Genomic DNA, 23,172 nt, shown 5'->3' on the forward strand with positions numbered 1-23,172 from the left:
GCAGCTCAAATGGGAAGAACACAAAATAACAAGTGTGTCATATAAAAGGTGTGTCTATCAGTCAGTGGACTGATGCCCTCTACCTCACAGAGATCAAATAGATGGAAATCGCTTATTTTGTTAAAAACAAAATGAGACACAGATCTATTTAATGCAATGCCTTCTTCCTGGGAGGTAGTTCCACAGCTCTTGGGGCAATACTGAGAGGTGCTGTGGTACAGACAGCTGTGCACTATGTACATGCTGTTATTCAGAACTCAAGCACCCCACCCCCAGATGAGGGGAGCGTGGAGCCTCACAGCTGACTGCAGGGGACTGCTGGGCTCAAGATCACATCCCTTTCTGATGGCAGCCCCATCTAGCATCATGGAAGGCTCCACCTCTTCCTTTAATAAGAATGCTTCTGAGGGACACTCCCATCACCAGAGAGCCCTGTGGGATCCCCAGAGGCCTCTGCTGGGACTGTCTCACAATTCACCTGCCACAACTTGCCTCTTTCACTTCCTCACAGTTGTCCAGGTGTTGATCCCAGGAGCACACCCACTCACTTCTCAGCCCTCAGCCTTCCATCTCAGAGCCTGTTTCCCTGATAGCAAGCTTGCCACATGTATGTGTATATGTACACACACACACACACACACACATGCATTCTACTTGAAATGTAAGAAGAGTTTCAGAAAAATCAAAGTGACAAGCCCTGCTGGGTTGATAGAGCAAAAATATTGCAATCAGTTGGAAAATAGATGGCATGTTTGAAGCCTATTCCTGCCAAGGATGTTACACCTGAGTGACGTACATTTGACTTACGCTGTGCTCCAGTAAGTATTCTAGAATGTGCTGATTTACTGTGCACCAGTTAATTGTGCCTGGGGAGCAGAAAGACTGGTGATGAGAGCTTCTAGAACACACCAGCTGGTGGCAGGGAGGGGCTGTGGAGATCCTTGTGAGAATGGCCAAAAGGAACTTGCTTTCTCATCCCAATTTTCCAGTTTCACCATCAGCTCTGCTAGGATCTGGGAAAACTGCATTTTTCTCTGGAAGTGTGCTGGGTTGTCTCCAGCTTGATTTAACCATTTCAATCCTTTACCATTAAAGGACCTTTATATCCTTATAACTGTCTGTGGCTATCTTTTTGCCAAGTACAGGACCATTCTGTCATGACTGGTGTGCCGCAAACATTCTTATGTCTGACCCTACTAGAAATTCGGGGTTATCCTGATTTCCTCCCTCTGCTTATTTTCCATACATTCCAGCATCAAAACTTGTTGATCCTATCTCCTGTATCTCTAATTGGTTCCCTTTTCTTCATTCCCTCTTCCCCAGATAAAGTACAAATTATCTCTTCCCTAGATGATTATAAGGCTTTTTATTGTCACTTTGCTTCCATTCTTGATTTGAAATTCCTCTCTAACATCTATTAAGTTCTCTAAAGTTGTTTGTTCTCTTCTCATATTTTCTCTTCTTCCTTGTACAGACTTTCCCTGGGAAATCTCATTGGCTTCAGTGGCTTTGACGACTGTTAACAAGCGCCAGATATGTGTAAGGTGCCATGACGCCCATCTGAGAATTTTCTCTGTGAGGTCTAGACCTCTATCTCCAGCTGCCAATTCGTTAAACTCAACTTGTGAAAACATGATTTGACCACTTTCCCCCTCTAACCAACCCTTCCTTCTCTATTCCCCATCTCAGTGAATGATAACACCTTCTTTCTACCCAGCTGTCCAAGTCATAATCCTAGTGGGGTTCTTCGATTTGTACATTTCCCTAATTCCTCAAGTCAAATCAATCATCCCTAAAGAAATTCCTAAACATCTTTTGGCCTTGTATGTTATCACCATCCCTATGATCACTACCCTAGGCACAGCCCAAGCCCTTAGCTAGAATTTTCCCTAAAACCTGGATTTCTGCATCAGCCTCTTAGCTTCTTTTTTGGTCCCTTTGTTGTCCTCCTGCAATACATCTTTCATAGGGCAGGGAACACAAACTTTCTAATCTGCAAATCTGCATTCCTCTGCCTGAAATCCTTCAATACCTTCTCATTGTTCTTATAATAAATGCCCATGGCTTATAAAAACCCATTGTAGTGTGGTTCCTGCTTCCCTCTCAAACAATCTTTCTCTCCACATACTCCCACTCTCACTTGCAACATTCTGGTTGTTAGAATTCCTTGGTCCCTTAAGTAGACAATGCTTTCTCTTGTTTCTTAGCTATTTTGCACCATATTTCCTATCCTTAAAGACTCCTTCCCTCACATCTTGCCTCACCCTTTACCTTACTACTTACTCTTCAGCCTTAAGATATTATTTAATTTCCTCTTCTTCCCAGAATCCTTCATTGAATACCAAGATGACATTGAATGTTTCTCTTGTTTGCTTCCTTGATGTCATCTACTTATCTCTGTGTTACCTCTTATCAAATTCTGTTGCAATTGTTTTTTTATAGTTAAATCTCTAAAGGCAAGATCCATTTCTGTGTTGGTTATTCTTATATCCCCACATTTAGCACTGTGCCTGGCACAAAACACATGCTCAAAACAAATGTGAATTGACTAATGAGTGAAGGAATGCTTTGGCACAAAGACTGCCCTCTTCTGAGAGTGTCCTCTTTGCACCCTTGCTCACTACATAGACTCCTGCTCACCATTCAAGCTCCAGCATCATGCCTTTCTGACTTCCTGAGTGAATCATAAGGCATGGATCTCTGTTTCTTATATCACCTTCCTCCTTATCATCACTTTTTATCATTTGTTTTGCTTGTGAGTCTGTTTTTACACACCAGACTTCAAATTCTCTGATGGAGGGACCTATTGTTTCTTCCCTATTAGCCTTCATTACTTAGTGTAGAGCATGTGCTCAAATACCAGGTAAAGGTAGGAGAGAGTGAAATGATAAAACTGGACCTGATTTCCTTCTGAAGGCAATACACTTGATCTAAGAGAATTTCAAAATAAGTTTTCTACACCATTTGTTCATGGTTGTGTTACTGTAACAAGAGTTTATCTTACCGTGGGTGCTTGTCACTAATTTACAGCATTTGAGGTTTTCTCATTACATGGAAGTTTATGCCTCAACTATGTTCTTTGCTTAGATGTGCTCAAGTCTCCATCATGTGGATAATCTATGTCCACAATCATATATTCCAAAGAAATTTTTAGGAAAAAGAAGTTCATAGCATCATAAATCATTCAAATCAATTTTGGAAAACATGTTAATAAGACACAGGCTCTTCCCAGATCTCTGAATGTTTTCCAGGTTGTCTCTGTGAAAAGGGGATGATGTAGACTTTTACAGGTTAACTACTGAAAGTATCTAGATCACTGGTTCTAAACTGAGAGTGATTTTGTACTCCATGAGACATTTGGCAATGTCTGGAGGCATTTTGATTATCACACGTATGTAGAAGAGTGCCTATTGCCTCTAGTGGGTAGAGGCCAGGGATTCTATTGAAAAAGTCCTACAATGCACAGAGCAGCCTCCCACTTCAAAAAATTAGCCAGTCTACAATGTCAATAGTGCCAGACATGAGAAACTTGGACCTAAATGAAATTGTAATCTCACATTTCATTCAAACACACGTTTCTACTCCAGAATAGAACATAAATAAGCCTACAACTGCTCAACCTACAACTAGAAGATCAGAATACAGTCCTACTCATGTGCCTCACTCTTATATTTTTACTTTTCATCTTTAAAATGGTATTCTAGGGGGAGGGTAGCTCAAGTGGTAGAGCACATGCTTAGCATGCACATGGTCCTGGGTTCAATCCCCAGTACCTCTTCTAAAAATAAATAAAGAAACCTAACAACGTCTCCCAAAAATAAATAAAAGAAAAGAATTTTTTTAAAAACTTATATTTAATATATATCTTATGAACTTATTATAGAAATTAAATATAATTATGTATGAGAAATTCCTTAGTTCAATCTGGCAAATAGTAGTTGCTCAATAAATATGTGTAAAACAAAAACAAGTCCATGAATACACAGGGGATGTTTACAGTGTCTAGAGGGTGCAGAGTAATAGGATTTACCCTGAGTAGTTCCTGAGTGTGTCACTCTTTTTAGGACCTGAACATGCATCACCACAGTGAGAACACTTCAGAGAACAATAGGCATTGACAGAGATCCAAGAAGATGCTCATACGTACCTTTTGTTCTTCTCGCTCTACAGCTGCATTGCATTTTTCTATACCCAAGTTTCTCAAAAAATCTCTGAGATAGCCAAACAGCGTCCCAATTCCATATCCCATATAAGTTAAAATCACAGCATAAAGAGGTGCTTCCTCAAAGGATTCAACAATTGGCTTATAGAAATTGGAATTTCCATTTTGCTGCAAAGACAAAAGAAAATTGAAGGTTAGCACTCTCCCATTACAATAAACTCTGATACTTGAAATTTTGGACTTTCAACCTTTTACATTTCAAAGAACATATTTAAGATTGTTAAAGCTCCCTGGAGAAAAGTAGAAACTGATCATTGAAGAGGCTAATCAAAAATGTCATTTTATTTTACAATTCCTGTTGAAATAATTGATTCAGGCAAAAGTGATCAACAGGCTCTGAATCCATTAAGTAAAAAGTTAATGAGGAATAGGGCTTTCGCAAGATGCCAAACTATCCCCCTACAGGTTACTGCCCAATCACAAACCTGGGTTTACATCCTTAACCAGGTGGTCAAATTACAACACAGATGTTAGAACAACTCACCACTCTGTGGTCTTATCATGATCTAATATTCAATATGCTGATGAAATATTTCATCTGAATTTAGTCAAGTTCTAATATGTAATTTCCATTTCAAAAGAAATATCAGGTAAATTATTTCGTGAGGAAACAATCAGATAATCCACAATGTGTGACTTTCTATATTACAACTAGTCTGGCCTTTAAATGCAAAACATAAACAAATGGGACTACATCAAAATAAAAAGTTTTTGCATGGCCAAATAAATGATCAACAAAATGAAAAGGCAACCTACAGAATGAGAGGAAATTTTTGGAAACACATATCTGTTAAAGGGTTAATAGCCAAAACTATATGTCAATAACTCATGCAACTCAAAAAGGCCAAATAACCCAATTACAAATAGGCAAAGGACCTGAATAGATATTTTTCCAAAGAAGACATACAGGTGGCCAGCAGGTACATGAAATGTGCTCAACATCGCTAATCATCAGGGAATGCAAATCAAAGTCAAAATGAGATATCACCTGACACCTGTTAGCTTGGCTGTTATCAAAAAGAAAAGAGATAAGAAGTGTTGGTTAGGATGTGGAGAAAGGGAATCCTTGTGCACTGTTGATGGGAATGAAAATTGTAGCAATCATTATGATGAAGAGTATAGAGATTCCTCAAAAAATTAAAAGAACTACCAAATGATCCAGCAAACCCACTTCTGGGTAGATATTCATAGGAAATGACATCAATATCATTAAGAGATATCTGCACTTCTATGTTCATTGCAGCATTTTTCACAATAGCCAACATACAGAAATGACCTAAGTGTCCATCGATGGATGGATGGATAAAGAAAATGTGATTTGTATACACGTAGACACATACATACTAGAATATTATTCAGCCACACACACACAAAAGAAAATTCTGTCTTTTGTGACAACATGGATGAACTTAGAGTATGTTATCTAAGTGAAATAAGTCAGACACAGAAAGAATAATACTGCATGATTTTACTTATAGGTGGAATCTTAAAAAGCTTAACTCACAGAAACAGAATAAAATGGGGGTTGCTAGCAGCTGAGATGGGGTGGGTGGGGAAAATGGGGAGATATTGATCAAAGAGTACAAGTGCTTTCAGTTATAAGATGAAGAAGTTCTAGGGATCTAGTGCACACTATGTATATGTATATCAAATCACATGATGCACCTCAAATACATACAATTTTTACTTATTAACTATACCTCAATCAAACTGGGGAAAAAAGGAAAAAAGAATTGGGGAGGGGACTTAAGAGAAAAGCAAGTGTATTGTGTGTTCTTTCATTCGATCCTCTTTTTTTGTTTTTGGTAAAAAAAAAACTAATAAAAATACTTATTTCAAAAACTGTAGAAATCCAAATGTGTACTGGGAAGATATATTATTAAGGAATTTTTAGTTTTGTTAGGAGTGATAATAGCCTTATAGTCATGTGGGAGAATGTTTTAATCTTTGTAGATGCATGCTGAAGTATTAAGAAAGGTGAAGCTATAATTTTCTGTCAAATGGTTCATCAAAAATTAAACATATACAAAGAGCAATTTAGGGGAAATGCTAATAACTGTTGATTCTAGATGGAGGTTATATGGGTGATTTTTATTTTTTTTGGCTTTTCTATATATTTAAAATTTTTCATAACAAAAAGTTAAGCTGCTTTTCTCTTTTTTCCTAGTAGAAAGTAGACTTTTAATATCAAACCATTTTTACTCCTATTCAATTGATTTGCACATAGTAGTGCAAATTTTGCTTAATGCTTAGTAAATAAATCATCCCAATGCTATTAATGAAGTTTTTGTCTTTAATAAATATTTACACATCCATTCATTTTTTTCACTCAACAAATATAATGCAATCATTGGATTCCCAGTTTCACAATGAGATGATCCTTAGGAAGTGTTTTGATCACTTGGAATGTATAACTTTTAGTGATTTATTCAAAATTGTCAAATGTTTACTAATATCTAATTTATCAATTTAGCTTACACATATATTTTAGAGTGATATATTGTATAAAATTATTTTAATTAGAAATACTATTTTCCCCATTCTAATACTGTAAGCACTGTTTCCACCAACACAGTTTACTAGCCTAAATTGCCTTCATTTCCTCTACATTATTTGAGATGCAGTATTTTTGGAATCTTTATGTGACTTAGTCACTGGAATTTTATCAGAAACCACAAAGTATGTAACTGTCAAAAAACAAAATCTATCAGGTAGATGAATATTTTTTTATCTATATTACTTGTTTTAAGGCAATTTTTAAAAGCCTTTTTATAATGACATTTTACACTTGAATTGTTGAGTTAAAACCCCACAAAATATTATTAAATCTTATTAAAATTCCTTGACTCTTTATTTATCCATTATATCAGATTACTCTCTAGACAGCACACACTAACATTATCGGATGTTGCTTTTGTTGAACGTGTCCTCCCCAAACACTACCTGGTGGTTTAAAATGATGAAAGTGAAGGAGCATTGCTCAGTATGAGGTCTAGAATGGAAAGTGAAGAAAAGGTTATAACAAATGCTGTGTATTTGGGAATATAGGGCACTTACTATATGTCTTCCATGAACCAGCAACATGCTAGTTTCCAAGATGAACGAGACAGACCCTGTCCCTGCTCCTGACTTCCTGACTTCCTGACCTACCTCTAGGTCCTCACACCTGTCCTATAGGTCTGATGGATGGTGATCTTCCTATTCTAGTGCCAACCTTTGACTCTCATCCTTGGTTCTGTTCTGCACATGAACTTTGGACAGCATCTCTCTTCAATTTTCCTGGTGAACTCCTGACCCAGTTGAAAACCACCTCTTTGTTCTTTCCACAACATGGGGATATGCAAGGGGCTTTCTTTCTTCCTAGATGTGTCCAGACTCTAGCAAAAGCATCTGAAATCCTTATGAAACAGATTTAATAAATTATTGTGACTTGATAGGTGTGAGGTCAAGGAAGAGGTAATAGAAGTATCTTCAAAGAGCATCATCTTAATATTGGTAAGAAGAAATAGGGACTTAGAAGGAGGACTGCTTATGGAGGGGGAGACAATGAAAATACATGTGATCTGATGAGTTGGAGTCATGATTGTAAGTGGACATGTTTGCTGGGCACTTAGAAATATGGGAAAAAGGTAGAGGCCTAACTGAAATAGAAGATCTGGGCCTCAACAACTCTGAGGCCCATGTGCATCACTGTTGAAGGTGAATGTGATAAAGGACAAGATAAAAAGAAGAGCAGGAAGTTTGGGGCTGAATTTCAGGACTCCCCACTTGTAAGGGTGCCGTAGATGAAGGGTGAGTGAAGGGCGCCCATTGTGGGTGACTTCAGAACCCTGACTTAGTGGCTCATAAATTAACCCCTTTGGTTGACTTAGAGGATGGCAATGTCACATCAGCACATATAACAGAGAAACTTTCAAGACATCAATACCATCCTGGGGAGAAGGGCCAAGATGATGGAATAGAAGGACACTCGTAGCTCACCCTCCACGAATACACCAAGCCTGACATCCATGGACCCACCCATCCAATCAGAACACCTGATGAACTTTGACAGTACATCACCTTCTTCAAAAGACAAGATACACCACCAATCTGGTAGGAGAAAAGGGTAAAAAGGAGGAAGAAAAAGGAAAATAGTGTGGGATCAGTCCTGTGGGGAGGGAGTGGCAAAGGAGAAGTAGCGCTTGTTCCCTGGGTCTTCCCCTTTCCAACAGAGAAGTCAGTGGGACAGAGGGAGAACCTCAGAGGCTTGGACTTGTACAGAACAGCCCTTGACCAACAGAACTAAGTTAAAGGGGCACAAAGAGTCCCTGCAACCCCCAGCCCTAGACACAAATCAGCAGGGTGGGACAGGTTAGGCTGCCTAAGCTGGAGGACTCAGGCCAACTTTACAGAGGCAACCTCAGGGGACTGCGGTGGTATTGTGCGCTGCTGCTGGGAGGGTATACATATCAGAACAGCCTGGGTCTCCCATAAAATATTAAAAAAAAAAAAGCAATGCAACACTGCTGGTGTGCACTAGGGAGAGGGGAGCCATAGCCTTTGTCTCTGCAGAAATGTGGCACTATTTCTGGCACATTCTATGGAGAAGAGAGCAGGGTCTCAGACACAGCCACCATATTCTTAGGTGCCGGGATCCCAGGCAGAGGTAGGTTCAAAACCTAATCCTTACCTATGGGCTTTGAAATCTCATAGGCTGGACTGAGATTTGTTTACAGCCCCAGGCAAATAGAAACCTTCTACATCTGTGTCTCTGTAATCTTACTCTTCTAAGACAAATGAACACAGAGCAGAGGCAAGGGCTGGTTTTCTCCCAGCTGGCCTACCGAGCACAGACCTGATGTGAAGCAGGAGCAGCACTGAGTGGGTAAGGAACCTGCTCAACTACCATGCAGGAGCACAGCAAGGACTTGGTGTTGGGAGGGGGTGTGACCCACCCACCTACCACCACTGGAAGCAGCACAGACCAGGGGCACAATTGGAAGGCCTCTGGAACCAAGGAGCAGAGTTTGCACAGCAGGGCAAGGGCAGGAGCAACAACAACCACAGAACAAAAAAAAAGGTTCCATTTGCTCAATAGCCAGGGCAGGCTCTGGTTACCAGAATACCAGCCACACCCCAAACAAAAGGGCTAACAGGCAAAAGGCATCAAAAGAAGATATGGAAAACATTCATACTTAAGAAGGAACTCTCAGCAAAATTAAGGGCTCAGAGTGTCTACAGGAACACATTAACTATTTTTTTCTTTTTAATTTTAAAAATTATTTTAGATTTCTATTTTTAATCCCTTTTAAAATTTTATTTTAAAATATTATATTAATATTCACATTCATGTTTCTCCTCATGCTTGTGTGAAACTTTCTCTTACTAAAATATTTTATTATTATTTTCATATATCTCAATTTCATTTTAATTTCTTTTTTTGTTCTTCTATTATTGATTTTTATTTCTCTTTGTTTTGTTCTCCTGTTATTAAATATACTCTGTTTTCAAACTTTTCTTCTTTTAAGTTTTTAAAAATTTGTCTCAGCACAATTTTTATTTCTCTTCATTTTGTTCTGTTATGGATTATATTCTGTTTTCAAATTTTTTTTATCTTTTAAATTTCTTTTTCTTTTAGTTTTATTTCTGCAGCCACTTTAGATAAATGAATAAATAAATAAATCCCTTCAGGACCAGAGTAGATAAATGATAATCCATAATCCACAGTGCCAGAGAGATATAAGTAAAATGAAGAAGCAGAGGAACCACTCCCATGAAATCCTCTGAAACAATTATCAGTGAAATAGGCCTTGATAGTCTACTAGATCATGATTTCAAAAAAGGAGTGAGTGAAATACTGAAGGAACTAAAAGATGTCAAAAAGAAAATTGAAATGATAAAGAGGAGCCAATTAAAATTGGAAAACTCAATTCCTGAGGTGAGTGCTGACCTAAGGCTGTAAAAAGAAGGCTATGCAGAGGAATGAATAAATGACTTAGAAGACAGGAAAACAGAAATCACCCAATCAGAACAGCTGAGAGGAAAACAAATAAAAAGCATTGAAAAAAATAAGTATAACATAAGATAACATAAAGCATGCCAATCTATGCATAATAAGGGGCACAGAAGGAGAAGAAAGAGCAAAGGGGATTAAAAAGGTGTTTGAAGAAACCATGACTGAAAACTTCCCAAACCTAAAGAAGGAGTCAGATAACCAAGTATAGGAAATATAGAGGGTCCTAAACAAGAAGAAAAAAAATAAATAAACAGACCCACATCAAGCCATATCATAATCAGGATGGCCAGGGTAAAGATAAAGAAATGATTCTAAAAGCAGCAAGAGAAAACAAAGATTGAATTACAAGGGAACCACTATAAGGCTTTCAACTGATTTTGCTACACAAACACTACAGGCCAGAAGGGAGTGGCAAGATATATTCAAACTCCTGAATGTAAAACAAGATGCAACCTAGAATACTTTATTTGATGAAGCTATCCTTTAGAATACAAGGAGAGATAAAGAACTTCACAGACAAGCAAAAACTAAAAGAATTTGGCAAAACTAAACCTATGCTAAAAAAAATATTGAAAGGTCTACTCTACATAGAAAGAAAGCAGGACCCTACAGAAAGGAGAAAACCATAACTGGAAAGGCGATAACTACAACGAATTACAACACAATAAATATGAAATTGTAAAAGAGGACATCACTCATTAAGGGTAGGAGAGGGGAGCAAGAAAATATGGAGTTTTTGTTGTTGTTGTTCTCAGTAGGATGAGTTTGAGCTTATATTACTATCTGTTTAAAACAAACAGATATAGTAATGGGTTACTGTATGTAAAAAACAGGGCAACCACAAGCCAAAAGCTTACAATAGAGTCACAAAAACTAAAGAGAAACAAAGATAATACAAAGAAAAATTATCAAAACACAAAAAGAAAAAGAAAGGAACAAAGAAAATACCAAATCACCAGCAAAACTAAGTTCAAATGTCAATAAACATACATCTATCAATAATTACTGTAAATGCTAATGGACTAAATGTTCCAATCAAAAGACATAGAGTGGCAGATGGGATAATAAAACAAGAACCAACAGTATGCAGCATACAAGAGACACACTTTAGGGAAAAGGACAAACATAGCTTGAGAGAGGATGGAAAGAGATATTCCACGCAAATGGAAATTACAAGGAAGCTGGAGCAGCAATACTAATTTCATACAAAATATACTTTAAACAAAGGCCATAAAGGATGATGATGATGATGATGATGATGATGATGATGATGATGATGATGATAATAATAATAATAATAATAATATAATAATTAAAAGACCAATACAAGATGAGGATATTACACACATTTACATATATGCATCCAATATAGGAGCACCTAAATGCAACTACTAACAGATATAAAGGGAAAAACTGATGGGAATACAATCATGGTGAGACTTTAACATCCCATTGACATCCCTAGACAGATCTTCCAGACAGAAAATAAATAAGGCAACAAAGAAACTAAATGACACAATAGTACAACTAGACTCGGTTGATATTTTCAGAACATTACATCCCCCCAAAATAGGACATACATTCTTTTCAACTGCATATGGAAAGTTTTCTAGGTTAGATCATGTACTTGGGCACAAAAGAAGCCTCAACAATTTTAAGAAGATAGAACTTATTTCAAGCATCTTTTCTGACTACAATGCCATGAAACTTGGAATCAACTACAGAAAAACAAAGAAGAAAGGAATAACAGAATGATATTAAACAACATGCTACTAAAAAACCAATGGGTCAATGATGAAATAAAAAAAGACATTAAAAAATACTTTGAGATAAACAGCAATGAAAACACAACACCAAGACTGAATCAAGAGGAAATTGACCACTTGAACAAACTGATCACTAGAAATGAAATTGAATTAGCAATAAAAAAACTCTGTACAAATAAAAGTCCAGGACCAGATGGGTTCACTGGGGATTTCTACCAAACATACAAAGAACTCATACCGACCCTTCTCATATTTTTACAGAAGATTGAAAAGGAGGGAGTACTTCCAAACTCATTCTATGAAGCCACCATCACACTGATACCAAAACAAGACAAAGACATTACCAAAAGAGAGAACTACAGACCAATATCATTGATGAACCAGACTCAACTATCCTCAACAAAATATTAGCAAATAGAATCCAACAGCACACAGAAGAGTATACACCATGATCAATTTAGGTTAATCTTAGGAACACAAGGATGGTTAAGTATATGTAAATCAATCAATGTAATACATCCCATCAACAAGAGAAAGGACAAAAACCACGTGATCATCTCAATAGATGCAGAAAAACACTTGATAAAATTTAACACCCATTTATGGTAAAATCTCTCACCAAAATGGGTATAGAAGGAAGATATCTGAACATAATAAGAGCTACTTATGACAAACCTACAGCCAGCATAGTACATTCCCACTAAAATCTGGGACAAAACAAGGTTGTCTTATCCACTCCTATTCAACATAGTCTTGCAAGTCCTAGCACAGCAATCAGGCAAGAAAAAGAAATAAAAGGGCTCCAAACTGGAAAAGAAGAGGTAAAATTGTCACTATATGCAGATGACATGATACTATATATAGAGAACCCTAAAAACTACACACAAAAACTACTAGAATTAATAAAATATTTCAGCAAGGTAACAGGATACAAGATTAATGTATAAAAATCAGCAGCATTTCTTTACACTAATAAAGAATCAACAGGAAAAGAAAGTAAAGAAACAATCCCCTTTAAAATAGCAGCTAAAGGAATAAAATACCTAGGAATAAATCTAACAAGGAGGTGAAAGACTTATACACAGAGAGTTATAGAACATTGATTAAGGAAATTAAAGAAGACATAAAAAAATTGAAAGCTATCCCATGCTTCTTGATTGGAAGAATCAATATTATTAAAATGGTCATACTTCCCAAAGCAATCAACAGTTTTAATGCAATCCCTATCAAATTACCCAAGACATATTTCACAGAACTAGAACAAATCATATTAAAATTTATATGGAATCAGAAAAGTCCCAAAATTGCCAAAGCATTTCTGAAGGAAAAGAATGAGGCTGGAGAAAGAACCCTCCCAACTTTAAGACAATACTGCAGAGCTACAGTCATCAAAATAGCACGGTGTTGGTACAGAAACAGACATATGGCTCAGTGGTATAGAATAGAGGGCCCAGAAATGAATCCACAAACTTTTTGTCAATTAATCTTCAACAAAGGAGGCAAGAACATGCAATGGAATAAAGACAATCTCTTCAGCAGGTGGTGTTGGGAAAACTGGACAGCAGCATGCAAATCAATGAAGTTAGAATACTCCCTCACACCATACACAAAAATAAACTCAAAATGGATTAAAGACTTAATCATAAGACAAGACACAATAAAACTCCTAGAAGATAACATAATCAAAACAAAATAAAAAATTATCTCACTTACATCTCAGTATTGTTCTCCTGGGACAATCTACCATACCAATAGCAATAAAAGCAAAAATAAACAAATGAGACCTAATTAAATTTACAAGATTTGCACAGCAAAGGAAACTATTAGCAAAACAAAACAACAACCTAAGAAATGGGAAAAAAAATTTGCAAAAGATGAAACTGACAAGGGCTTGATTTCCAGACTATATAAACAGCTCTTAAGACTTAATAAACAAACAAATAAACAATCCAATCCAAAAATGGGCAGAAGACCTAAACAAGCAATTCTCCAACAGAGATATACAAATGACCAATAGGAACATGAGAAAATGCTCAGTACCACTAATTATCAGAGAAATGCAAATCAAAACTACAATGAGTTATCACCTCACCCCAGTCAGAATGGCCATCTTTCAAAAGTCCACAAATGACAAATGTTGGAGAGGGTGTAGAGAAAAGGGAGCACTCCTACACTGCTGGTGGGAATGCAGTTTGGTGCAGCCACTATGGAAAACAGTATGGAGATTACTCAAAAGACTAAGAATAGATTTACCATATGATCTAGTAATCCCACTCCTGGGCATATATCCAGTAGGAACCCTACTTCAGAAAACACCTGCACCCCAGTGTTCATAGCAGCACTATTTACAATAGCCAAGACATGAAAACAAACTACATGTACCTCGACGGATGACTGGATAAAGAAGAAGTGGTATATTTATACAATGGAATACTATCCAGTCATAAAAAAAGATAAAATAAAGCCATTTGCAGCAACATGTATGTCCCTGGAGAATGTTATTCTAAGTGATGTAAGCCAGTAAGAGAAAGAAAAATACCATATGCTGGATAGAGGGATGGACAAGACAGATGGATAGATATGTGATGAAATAAACATAATGAAATGTTAACTGTAGAATCTAGGTGGTAGGGATATGAGTAATCATTGTAGAACTCTTAATTTTTCTGTAAGTTTGCAAATATTCACAATAAAATGTTTGAGGGAAAGGTATTTTTTCCAGTGATAAAAACACAAACCCTGGGCTAGTCTGCACTATTAACTAGAGGTTTAATCTTAGGCAGATTGTGTTAACTTTTGTATTATCAGTTGCCTCATATAAAAAAATGGGGATAGTCACAGGATCAAATGCAGAAAGTTGTAAAAATCACATACGATTGTATCTATAAAGTTCTTAGCATAGAGTGTGATACAAAAGTGTCTTAAATAATTTTTTAAAAAAAATCTCATATACAGGGTCACAAATGGGGAAGCAGATTATACTGAATTTTCTTGGACACTCAACCCTGAGAATGCAGAATTTTATTATAACCACATGACAGGTCTACATACCCTGAGAATTAGTCATTATCCATCTAATCCAGGCACATTTCATCTCCTGCTAAGAGGTAATAGAATCATCTGAATTAATTAATAGTATTTGACTTCTATTTCTATCTCCTTCCAAAAATTCCACTTGCTTAAATCATGCTCGCTGACTCCAGGCTTGGAGTATACAAAATGTCTGGATATCGGTATAAAAGCATATAGCTACCTAGTCACACAAATAGTCTAGTGATTTAGTGACTTTTTAAAAGAGGGTAGTGAGTAGTAGTCATGTTCTCCAACAAAGGATAGGAAATTTTCAATTACTAATTAAACTACTAATTAATTAATATATCAAATAGTAAGACAGTGGAAGTCTACAAAGAAGCCCCTGTATCATATGAAGAGGGCATTTTCAGTCATTTAAAGAACCAGGCCTGCGGACAGCAAATGGCAATTTAAACAACAAACAAAACAAGCTGGAATCAGAGTTCTTACAAACAATAGATTAGTAAGAACAGGTGGGAATTATTTATTCCACAACTGTTATTGAGCAATTATGTACAGACTCTGGTCTAGATCCTGGGGATTCAGCAGTGGGTAAGATAGTGGGTAAGATAATCTCTGCCCAGGTGGGGCTCACGATCTAGAGCCAGAGGCAGACAACAGATGGGAAATAAGTTAATGTGTGTGTGCGTAGATGGCATTAACTACTAAAGGAAACTAGCAGGAGAGGAAGGAACCAGATTGTGAACTTAGTCTCATGAAGAAGTTAGCATCTGAATAAGGACTTGAAAGGAGGGAGGCAAAGGCACTGGGAAGTCTGAGAGATGCAAACCTGAGAGAAGTGCAGAGTCCTCAGGTGGGAGGATGCAGGGCTGAGGGCCCTAGTGTGGCTGGAATACAGGGAGCACCGAAAAAGAGCAGGAGATGAGACAGAGGACCAAGCCATGGGGTCTTGAGGCCATTGTAAGAATCTAAACTTTTTCTCTGAGTGAAATAGGAGCCTTGGGAAGGATTTGGGCAGAAGAGTGAGATAGGGATGTCATTTCAGCAGGTCACACAGGCTGCTGTGTTGAGAAAGCTTTAGCAGAGGGGAGGGTGGAGTTGAAGGTGGGGTATGGCAATATTAAAACATGTCCATGGATTATTTAATAATCATCCATTTGGAGGTGGGATGGTTCCATCCCCTTGAAGCCGATGGGCATGTTTGGGGCTTCAACCTATAGAGCAGGGTGGATGCTGATTTCTGAGGCTAGCTTATAAAGGGCCATGAGATTTCCACTTCATTTTCTAGGAAACACTCGAGGAGCCCTTCCTGCTGGAGAAGCCACATGGGGCACACAGTCCACAGTCCTGGCTTGTCCTGTTTCTCATCCATCACAGCCTGGGTGCCACACACGAGGGTGAGGAAGCCATCTTGCAGGCAAATCTTCCTGGTCCAGCCATTCAAGGCCCAGCCAACTGAGGCCCCAGATACCATGGAATAGGGAAGAGCAGCCCCATGGTCTGCTCTGAATTCCTGCCCAACAGAACCCATGAGCATAACAAAGTGGTGCTTGTTTAATGCCACTCTGAGCTGGGATGGATTGTCATGCAGCAATAAATAATGGGGGAACCAGGAAAAGGCATGAAGCTCCCATAAAAATCAAAGTGAGAGGTAGTGGTGGCTGAGACCAGAGTAGCTGCTATGGGGGGTGGGGGGTGAGAAGCGGTCAGATTTAGGACGTGCCTGAAAGTGGGATCATGAATTGCTGACACACTGGCTGTAGAACGAAAGAGAGAAATCATGAACCATGCCCAGGTTTTTGGTGTGAGCCCCTGAAAGGACAGAGGTGTCATTTACTGAGATGGGAAAGGCTATAAGGGAAGCAGGTTTGGGACAGAGGGAGGCAGTATCAGGAGCTCAGTTTTGAACATGTTCAACTGGTGATGTTTTTGATCTTCCAGGTAAAAAGTCAAGTAGGCAGTTGTAAATTATATACATATATGTGTATATACATGTATATATTTTATATATAAGATACATGTATACACACACGTATACATATAGTGAAGAGACAGGGTCAGATCTTCATGAGAGATATGCAGTTAGAAAAGAGAAAGATACAAGGACTGAAAACGGGTTACTCCAATGTTCAAAAGGTCAAGGAGAAGAGGAAAACCAGGAATAGAAACTGCAGAGGAACAGCTAGTGACATAGGAAGGTCATAACCTGGCAGCCAAGAGAAGAAGGTGCTTTAAGAAGGAGGAGTGATGACTTGTGCCAAGTGCTGCCAATAGGCCAAGGAAAATGAGGATTGAGAACCCATCTTTGGATGAGGGCATTCAGGGCTTTAAGACTGTCACTTACTGAGCACCTATTAAGTGCAAGGCATTGTCCTGAACACTCATGTATAATAGTAGTAGAGAAGGAAGAGGCAGCTGCAGGCTAACTTTAATTGATAATAGCTGCCATTTATTGGGTATCTACTCTACATGTGATAGCTATTGGGAGCCTTACATATGCAATTCATTTAATCTTCCCCTTGCCTTGTGAGGTATGGCTCAGAGACATGAAGCTACCTCCCCCATGCGGCACAGCTATTAAGAGGCAAAACTAAAACTCAAACCGAATTCTAGCTGATGTCAAGGCCCGTGGTCTTCTGGATATCATTGTTTCTTAAGCAGTTCCCTGGGAAATCCTGAAGGGTCCCTGGGGTGTGGAAAGTCACCAGGAAAGATATATCTTTCTGTGGAGATCAGATTTACTCAAGGTTTTAAGAGAGGATATAAGTTTATAGTAAAAGAATTTTTACTATAGTATAATTTGTATACTGTATTATATAGTATAGTATAATTTTTATATAGTATAATATAATTTATACTATAGTATAGTATAAATTTTTATAGTATATAAAATTTTATAGTAAGAATTACGAATGTAAAGTGGAATGCAGAGTTCTAATATCAATTTTTAAATAAATGGATAACACATGTGGGCTTGTTGTCTGAGTCACTTTGGCTTATGTGTCGGTTTCTCTCCTTGGAACATCAAATTATGAATTTATCTTCTCTGAGAAAGCTGATTTGCTGTTTTTTCTAACTGGGTTGTGAGAACTGAGGTTCTTAACCTGGGGATCATAGAAAGTCTGGGAAGACATGAACCCTCTATGTGGAAAATTTTCTAATACAGACAGACTCACTTTTCTATGACAGTGTCTACCAGCTTCTTAAAGGGCCCTTGACTTCCAAAGGCTGAGCTCCACATGGCAGAGGAAGAACAGTCGGGGGTGACTTGGGGGTAACGGGTCATGACTTGCATGTGGCCATTTTCCTGGGCAACTTTTGAAGGCCCAGTTGTACCACAGCTGGACAACAATCATGGTGACCAAGCTACATGAATGCTACCAGATGAAGTTTCAGCTGTAAAACAGTGTCGGTTCTTCAACAGTTTGGCACCTAACATTTGAAATCAGGGCCAGTTAGGGAAACCTAGTAAAAGTGTTGGGTCATAATTGTTCCTCAGACTTGCACACTCCGGGATCAAGTGTTCATAGAACCACTCAGGGAAAAGAAGATGTAAGACCCATCTATTGTTTTTAAAAAAATATAAATAAGTCTGAATTAAGAAGATCCAAGATTCCTTGAATCATTCTTCCCAAATGTGTATGAGAAAACAGGACCTTACTTATGACTTCTTATTCTTCTCACCCTTTCTGCCTGTAGTTCAGAGGTGACGGATTAGTGCCTGGTAGCAATGTCTCCCTAAAATCTACACTATTGGAATTTTGAAGGATTATATGCAAATACTTAAACATCAGGAGAGTCTATCTCCCCTCCCACCCGATCAGGATGTCCAGCCTCTTGTGAAAATCATGAGATTTGTCAACATTAGACCTGTGTTTCCTCAGGAGACAATGAGCTTTGTTCAGGTAAACCCATTCTTACCACTTCCTGTTGTCCACACCTGACCCTGCCAGAGTCCTAGTCATTTGTAATCTCAGCCTCTGCTGTAATCAAATGCTCTTCAATGTTGCAAAACTCTTGATTGTGACAGATGAAGGAGACTGTTGAGAACAATTTTGAATACTATTTGGAGCTAAGCTCAATAGTTTTTGTTTGAATTGTTTTCAAATGTTTAATATAAATTGTGAATTAACAGGTCAATGACTTTGTTTCTAATATGGTGCCAACTACATCTATCTTCTCCCACGAATTTATAGCTTGGTAAATTTTAGAATTCCAAGAAACCTACATTAGTTCAGGCCAAATGAAACAGAGGTGAAAAAACTTAGTAAAAAGATTAAATTTAGTGCATTTCAAAATAAATTTCTTGATAGTAATTGAGTTAATGTCAATCTACCTCTAATAGAGTTTTCAAAGAGAAACAGAGGTAAAATTAATGTATAAATAATATTTACAAATTTAAAATAGCTGTAATTAATTTATAATTGGCAGATATTAAATATACCTAAACACTGGTATCATTTTAATTAACAAAACACATTCATTCTTTTAATTAAAATATCTGAACCTGAACACACACAAGTTGCTTCACCTGTTTCTCCATAGATAACACAACACATTCTAGACCTGCTAAGGCTGAATAATCACACTTCAAATTTGACAGCCTTCAAACAACTAAGCTTTTGCATTGCGGATATTTGAATTTTTTTTATTTGCGTAGACGAGCCAGGCACTTATCTTAATCACAGAGTCTTTAGGCAAAACACAAAATAAAACAGAAGTATAAAACTTAGGAAAACCCATCTCTGCCAGGAATGATGGTCAAAAGGACTCTTTCCTCAAAATGTAAATTCCAGCACAGAAAATGTTTATGATTAGATTGTGAAATGATTTTTCCAGACATTTTAATGAAGTAGAATAGCTATGAGTTCACTTATTTATTGCTACTTAACAAACCAGCACCATAATTAAGAGAACAATCATTTGCCCAAGAATCTGTAAGTTGGGTGGGGCTCAGTGGGGAGGAGTCATCTCTACTCTGTGGAGTATCCACTAGAGCAGACAGACCTCAGGTTGGAGGATCCATTTCTAAGTTAGCTGTCTCATACAAGTCACAGGCCGGCGCTGCATCTCAGCTAAGAGCACAGCAAGGGCAATTTATTTCTCTGCTTGGGCTTCTCCTGGGCACCCTGGGCTTCCTTCAGACTTGGTGGCTGGGTTCCAAGAATGAGTGTTGTAAGAAGACTAGGTTTAAACTGTGAGGTTTTTGGTCAAGACCTAGTTTCCTTAAGGTCCCCAAAGCAAAATGAACTAAAACCAGTGACTGAATATGATGAAAGTAAAGACAACTATATCCACATCACAGAAGGGAAAAAAAGGTCTTTGTCTGTCTGACTATACTGAAAACACGGCAAGGTTTCTAAGCCATAATGGAAGCTCTCAGTGGAAGCCAATTTCAACTTAGCAAATACGTAAATATATCTGACCCAACAGGGTCTGGATGGACTTCCAGATGGAGTTGTAGAAAAGGCAGCAGTTTCCCTGATATTTCCTGCTGATCCTTGGGAATCTTCAATGTCCAAAGGTACTTACAATCTTGTACGAGCACTTAGTAATGAAATTTTAGAATCCTGGCTTTTGTCCTTACTTAGGAGGGATTGTAAGCATCTAACCAAGTCTCTAACTCAGACACTGGAAGGTTGTTGCAAAACCAAGATAAGGGAGAGAGAAAGAAGAATGGCTTTGAGAGTGTCACTTCCCAAATGAGACCTGTCAGGGTCAGAGTGTTCCAAAGGAGGAGTCAGCCAGTGGCCAGTGTTATGGACATTTCAATAGCAGAAAGCATCTGCAGTGGGAGTGGTCTGATTCAAGGCAGTGATGGAGAGGTTGTGGGTATTAGCATGGTTGGCCTCATGTGAATGATGAGGGTTGAGGGCTTTCTCTTCACAGGATACTCAGCTGGGAGGGGTCAGCCCTAAAGATTGTGGTGGACACTTCCAAGTCTAGGGTATTGACTTCTGTTAAGAGGGGAACATATTTGGGAGACCACAGCCTCTTCACACACCACCCAAGTTGCAGAGTCCCCCTCACCTCCTTCACTTCACTGGATGCACAGATTTTATCCACTGAATCCTGGGTTGGCCCCCAGCCAACTGCACCTGTCCTGTGATCTTAGAACAATCTGACTTCCCCTGGTTTTCTAGTCATGGATGAGTGATGGAGGATGGCATGGTATCCCTGCCAAGGTTCTTATGTCCACCAGTGAAGCTACCTGTGTGGCTGTGCTGATCTGCTCTTGGAGCAGGTGAGCTCACCCTCTCTGCTTGGAGCTGAGGGCCTGGGCATTGGTCAGAAATGGGGACTGCCTGTTTATGAGCCAGTGGCCAGCAGACTGGCTGCCTCTTTGAACAAGCTGACAACATTTCTCAGGTTCTCCCTCCTCCTCCTCCTCAGTAAGTTCCCATCAAACATTCTGTCCCAGCAGGAGCCAATTTTTTTTAAAGTCTCAAGATTGAAAATAACTCAAAGGCTGTTTGGTTTCTATGTGCAGCTTGTAACAATAAGCCACCCTTTCTGGAGTGTCTTAGAAAGGAATGCTTGTGATGTCAAGTTTCAAAGAAAGACTCTGGCTCCAGATCAAGCTGGGAGCTGGAACAGTGCTCCACTAAACACCAAAAAGCAGTCACCTTTCAACCAGAGAGGAATTCCTCCTGTCCCAGGGGAGACGCTATCCACTCCCCACCATGCAGGATCTCGGCCTGATTTGCTTTCACTTCCTCTTTGTCTTACAAAGCAGGATGAAAGCAATCTGGTGTGATTTCTTGATGGGCTCAAGTTTTAGCCTTCACAACCACACTCCCCAAAATGCTTGAGAGAAAACAGAAGTCTAGCTGGGATGTGTGCAGGTGAAAGGTTAAGGCTCTCAGGTCTCTGTGTGTCCTCTTTTGCAGAGAGAAGAAATTCCTTCCTTAACCCACACGCAAACTTTTTGGTAGCTAAGTGTTTAAAATTAGCTAAAGTGAAGAGTCAAAACACACAAAACACTTCCTGAAAAGGATTTTCAGTTAAGGCAGCTTCAGCTTTGCCAAGAAAGACTGAAAAGCTCAGATCATTGAGAGCAAGGGGGAGGGCTGGACGCTTACCTGAGCTTCTCTCACTGTCCCATTTTCACTGTGACAGTCCTTGTTCTGACTGTGAAGAGTCCCATTGCAAACAGCACCACCTCCAGGATCAGCCATTTGTGTGAAATGATAGACCTGGCAGGTTTTCCTCCACAGGATCTCGGTGAGCTCTAGTTTTGAAGTTGGTGAAGGAATGAGATAAAGCACGTCTGCTGAACTGGAAGAATCCTACCAATCAGGCTTTTCCGGAAGAGGAGCAACAGCCTATATTTTGGGCCGATCTTTGAGACTAAAAACAAACAGCTACCTTTACACTCCTCAATTCACTGTGGCCTCCATGGCAACAAAACTGTTCCTGGAACTACAAAGAAGGTGCCCATGCTGGGTCCCTGCATTGACTGAGGTGACCAGGAGGTTGCAAACCCCAGTGGCAAACTGGGAGGAGGCCGGCAGGGAGGTGGAGAATCTTTTAAAGATACACACACACACTTCTGTCAAGTCAGTGCAGAATTTATCTCCATCCCTCCCACAGCTCCCTCCTGCGTCTAATTACATGTCTTGTTATAAACCAAGCTCAAAGTCAACATTTCTCCGCAGTAAAATAACATTCTGAAGTGCTTTTCAGGGGCAACAGGGAGGAGAGAATGTGAAGTTACTGTTTAATGAGTACAGAGTTTCACTTGGAGAAGATAGGCAGTTTGGGTGATGGATAGTGGTGAGAATGACAGTGTGAATGTTTTTTGTGCCACTGAACTTACTCTTGAAAATGGCTAAAGTGGTAAATGTTTTGTAATATATATTTTACCATAATACAAAAATGACAGGAAAAAAACTAGGACCCACATAATGTTGAAACCAGTGATATAAAGGAGAGGAACTAAGTCCAATGAGATAGAAGTCTGGGAGATAGAATATTATGGCTGCATTACCTTTAACATAGGACCTTGAGAAAGCTATTTCTCTCTTTTTGCCTCAGTTTCCCAGTCTATAAAATGACAAACATTTTTTTTTCTGTGAGCTCATGTCTGATGGGGTAGCAGATAATGGCTCAGATTTGTTAGGGACACAGGTGATGTGAGGCACGTGGTGACT

General features: G+C 38.7%; 1 protein-coding gene across 1 annotated transcript in view; it reads right to left on the bottom strand.

The window, feature by feature from the left end:
- The window catches only part of LOC102535474 (serine palmitoyltransferase 3), a 147,800-nt gene extending 125,458 nt beyond the window's left edge, over window positions 1-22,342 (bottom strand). Inside the window, exons 1-2 of the mRNA XM_072943808.1 lie at window positions 22,102-22,342; window positions 4,148-4,330 (exon numbers count right to left, since the gene is read on the bottom strand). Of these exons, the coding sequence (XP_072799909.1) occupies window positions 4,148-4,330; window positions 22,102-22,197 (279 nt within the window). The 5' untranslated portion in view covers window positions 22,198-22,342. The remainder of the gene's footprint in view (window positions 1-4,147; window positions 4,331-22,101) is intronic.
- Window positions 22,343-23,172: the final 830 nt, after the last annotated feature.

The sequence above is a fragment of the Vicugna pacos genome, chromosome 19, assembly GCF_048564905.1.
Source record: "Vicugna pacos chromosome 19, VicPac4, whole genome shotgun sequence".
In the NCBI taxonomy this organism is placed as follows: Eukaryota; Metazoa; Chordata; class Mammalia; order Artiodactyla; family Camelidae; genus Vicugna; species Vicugna pacos.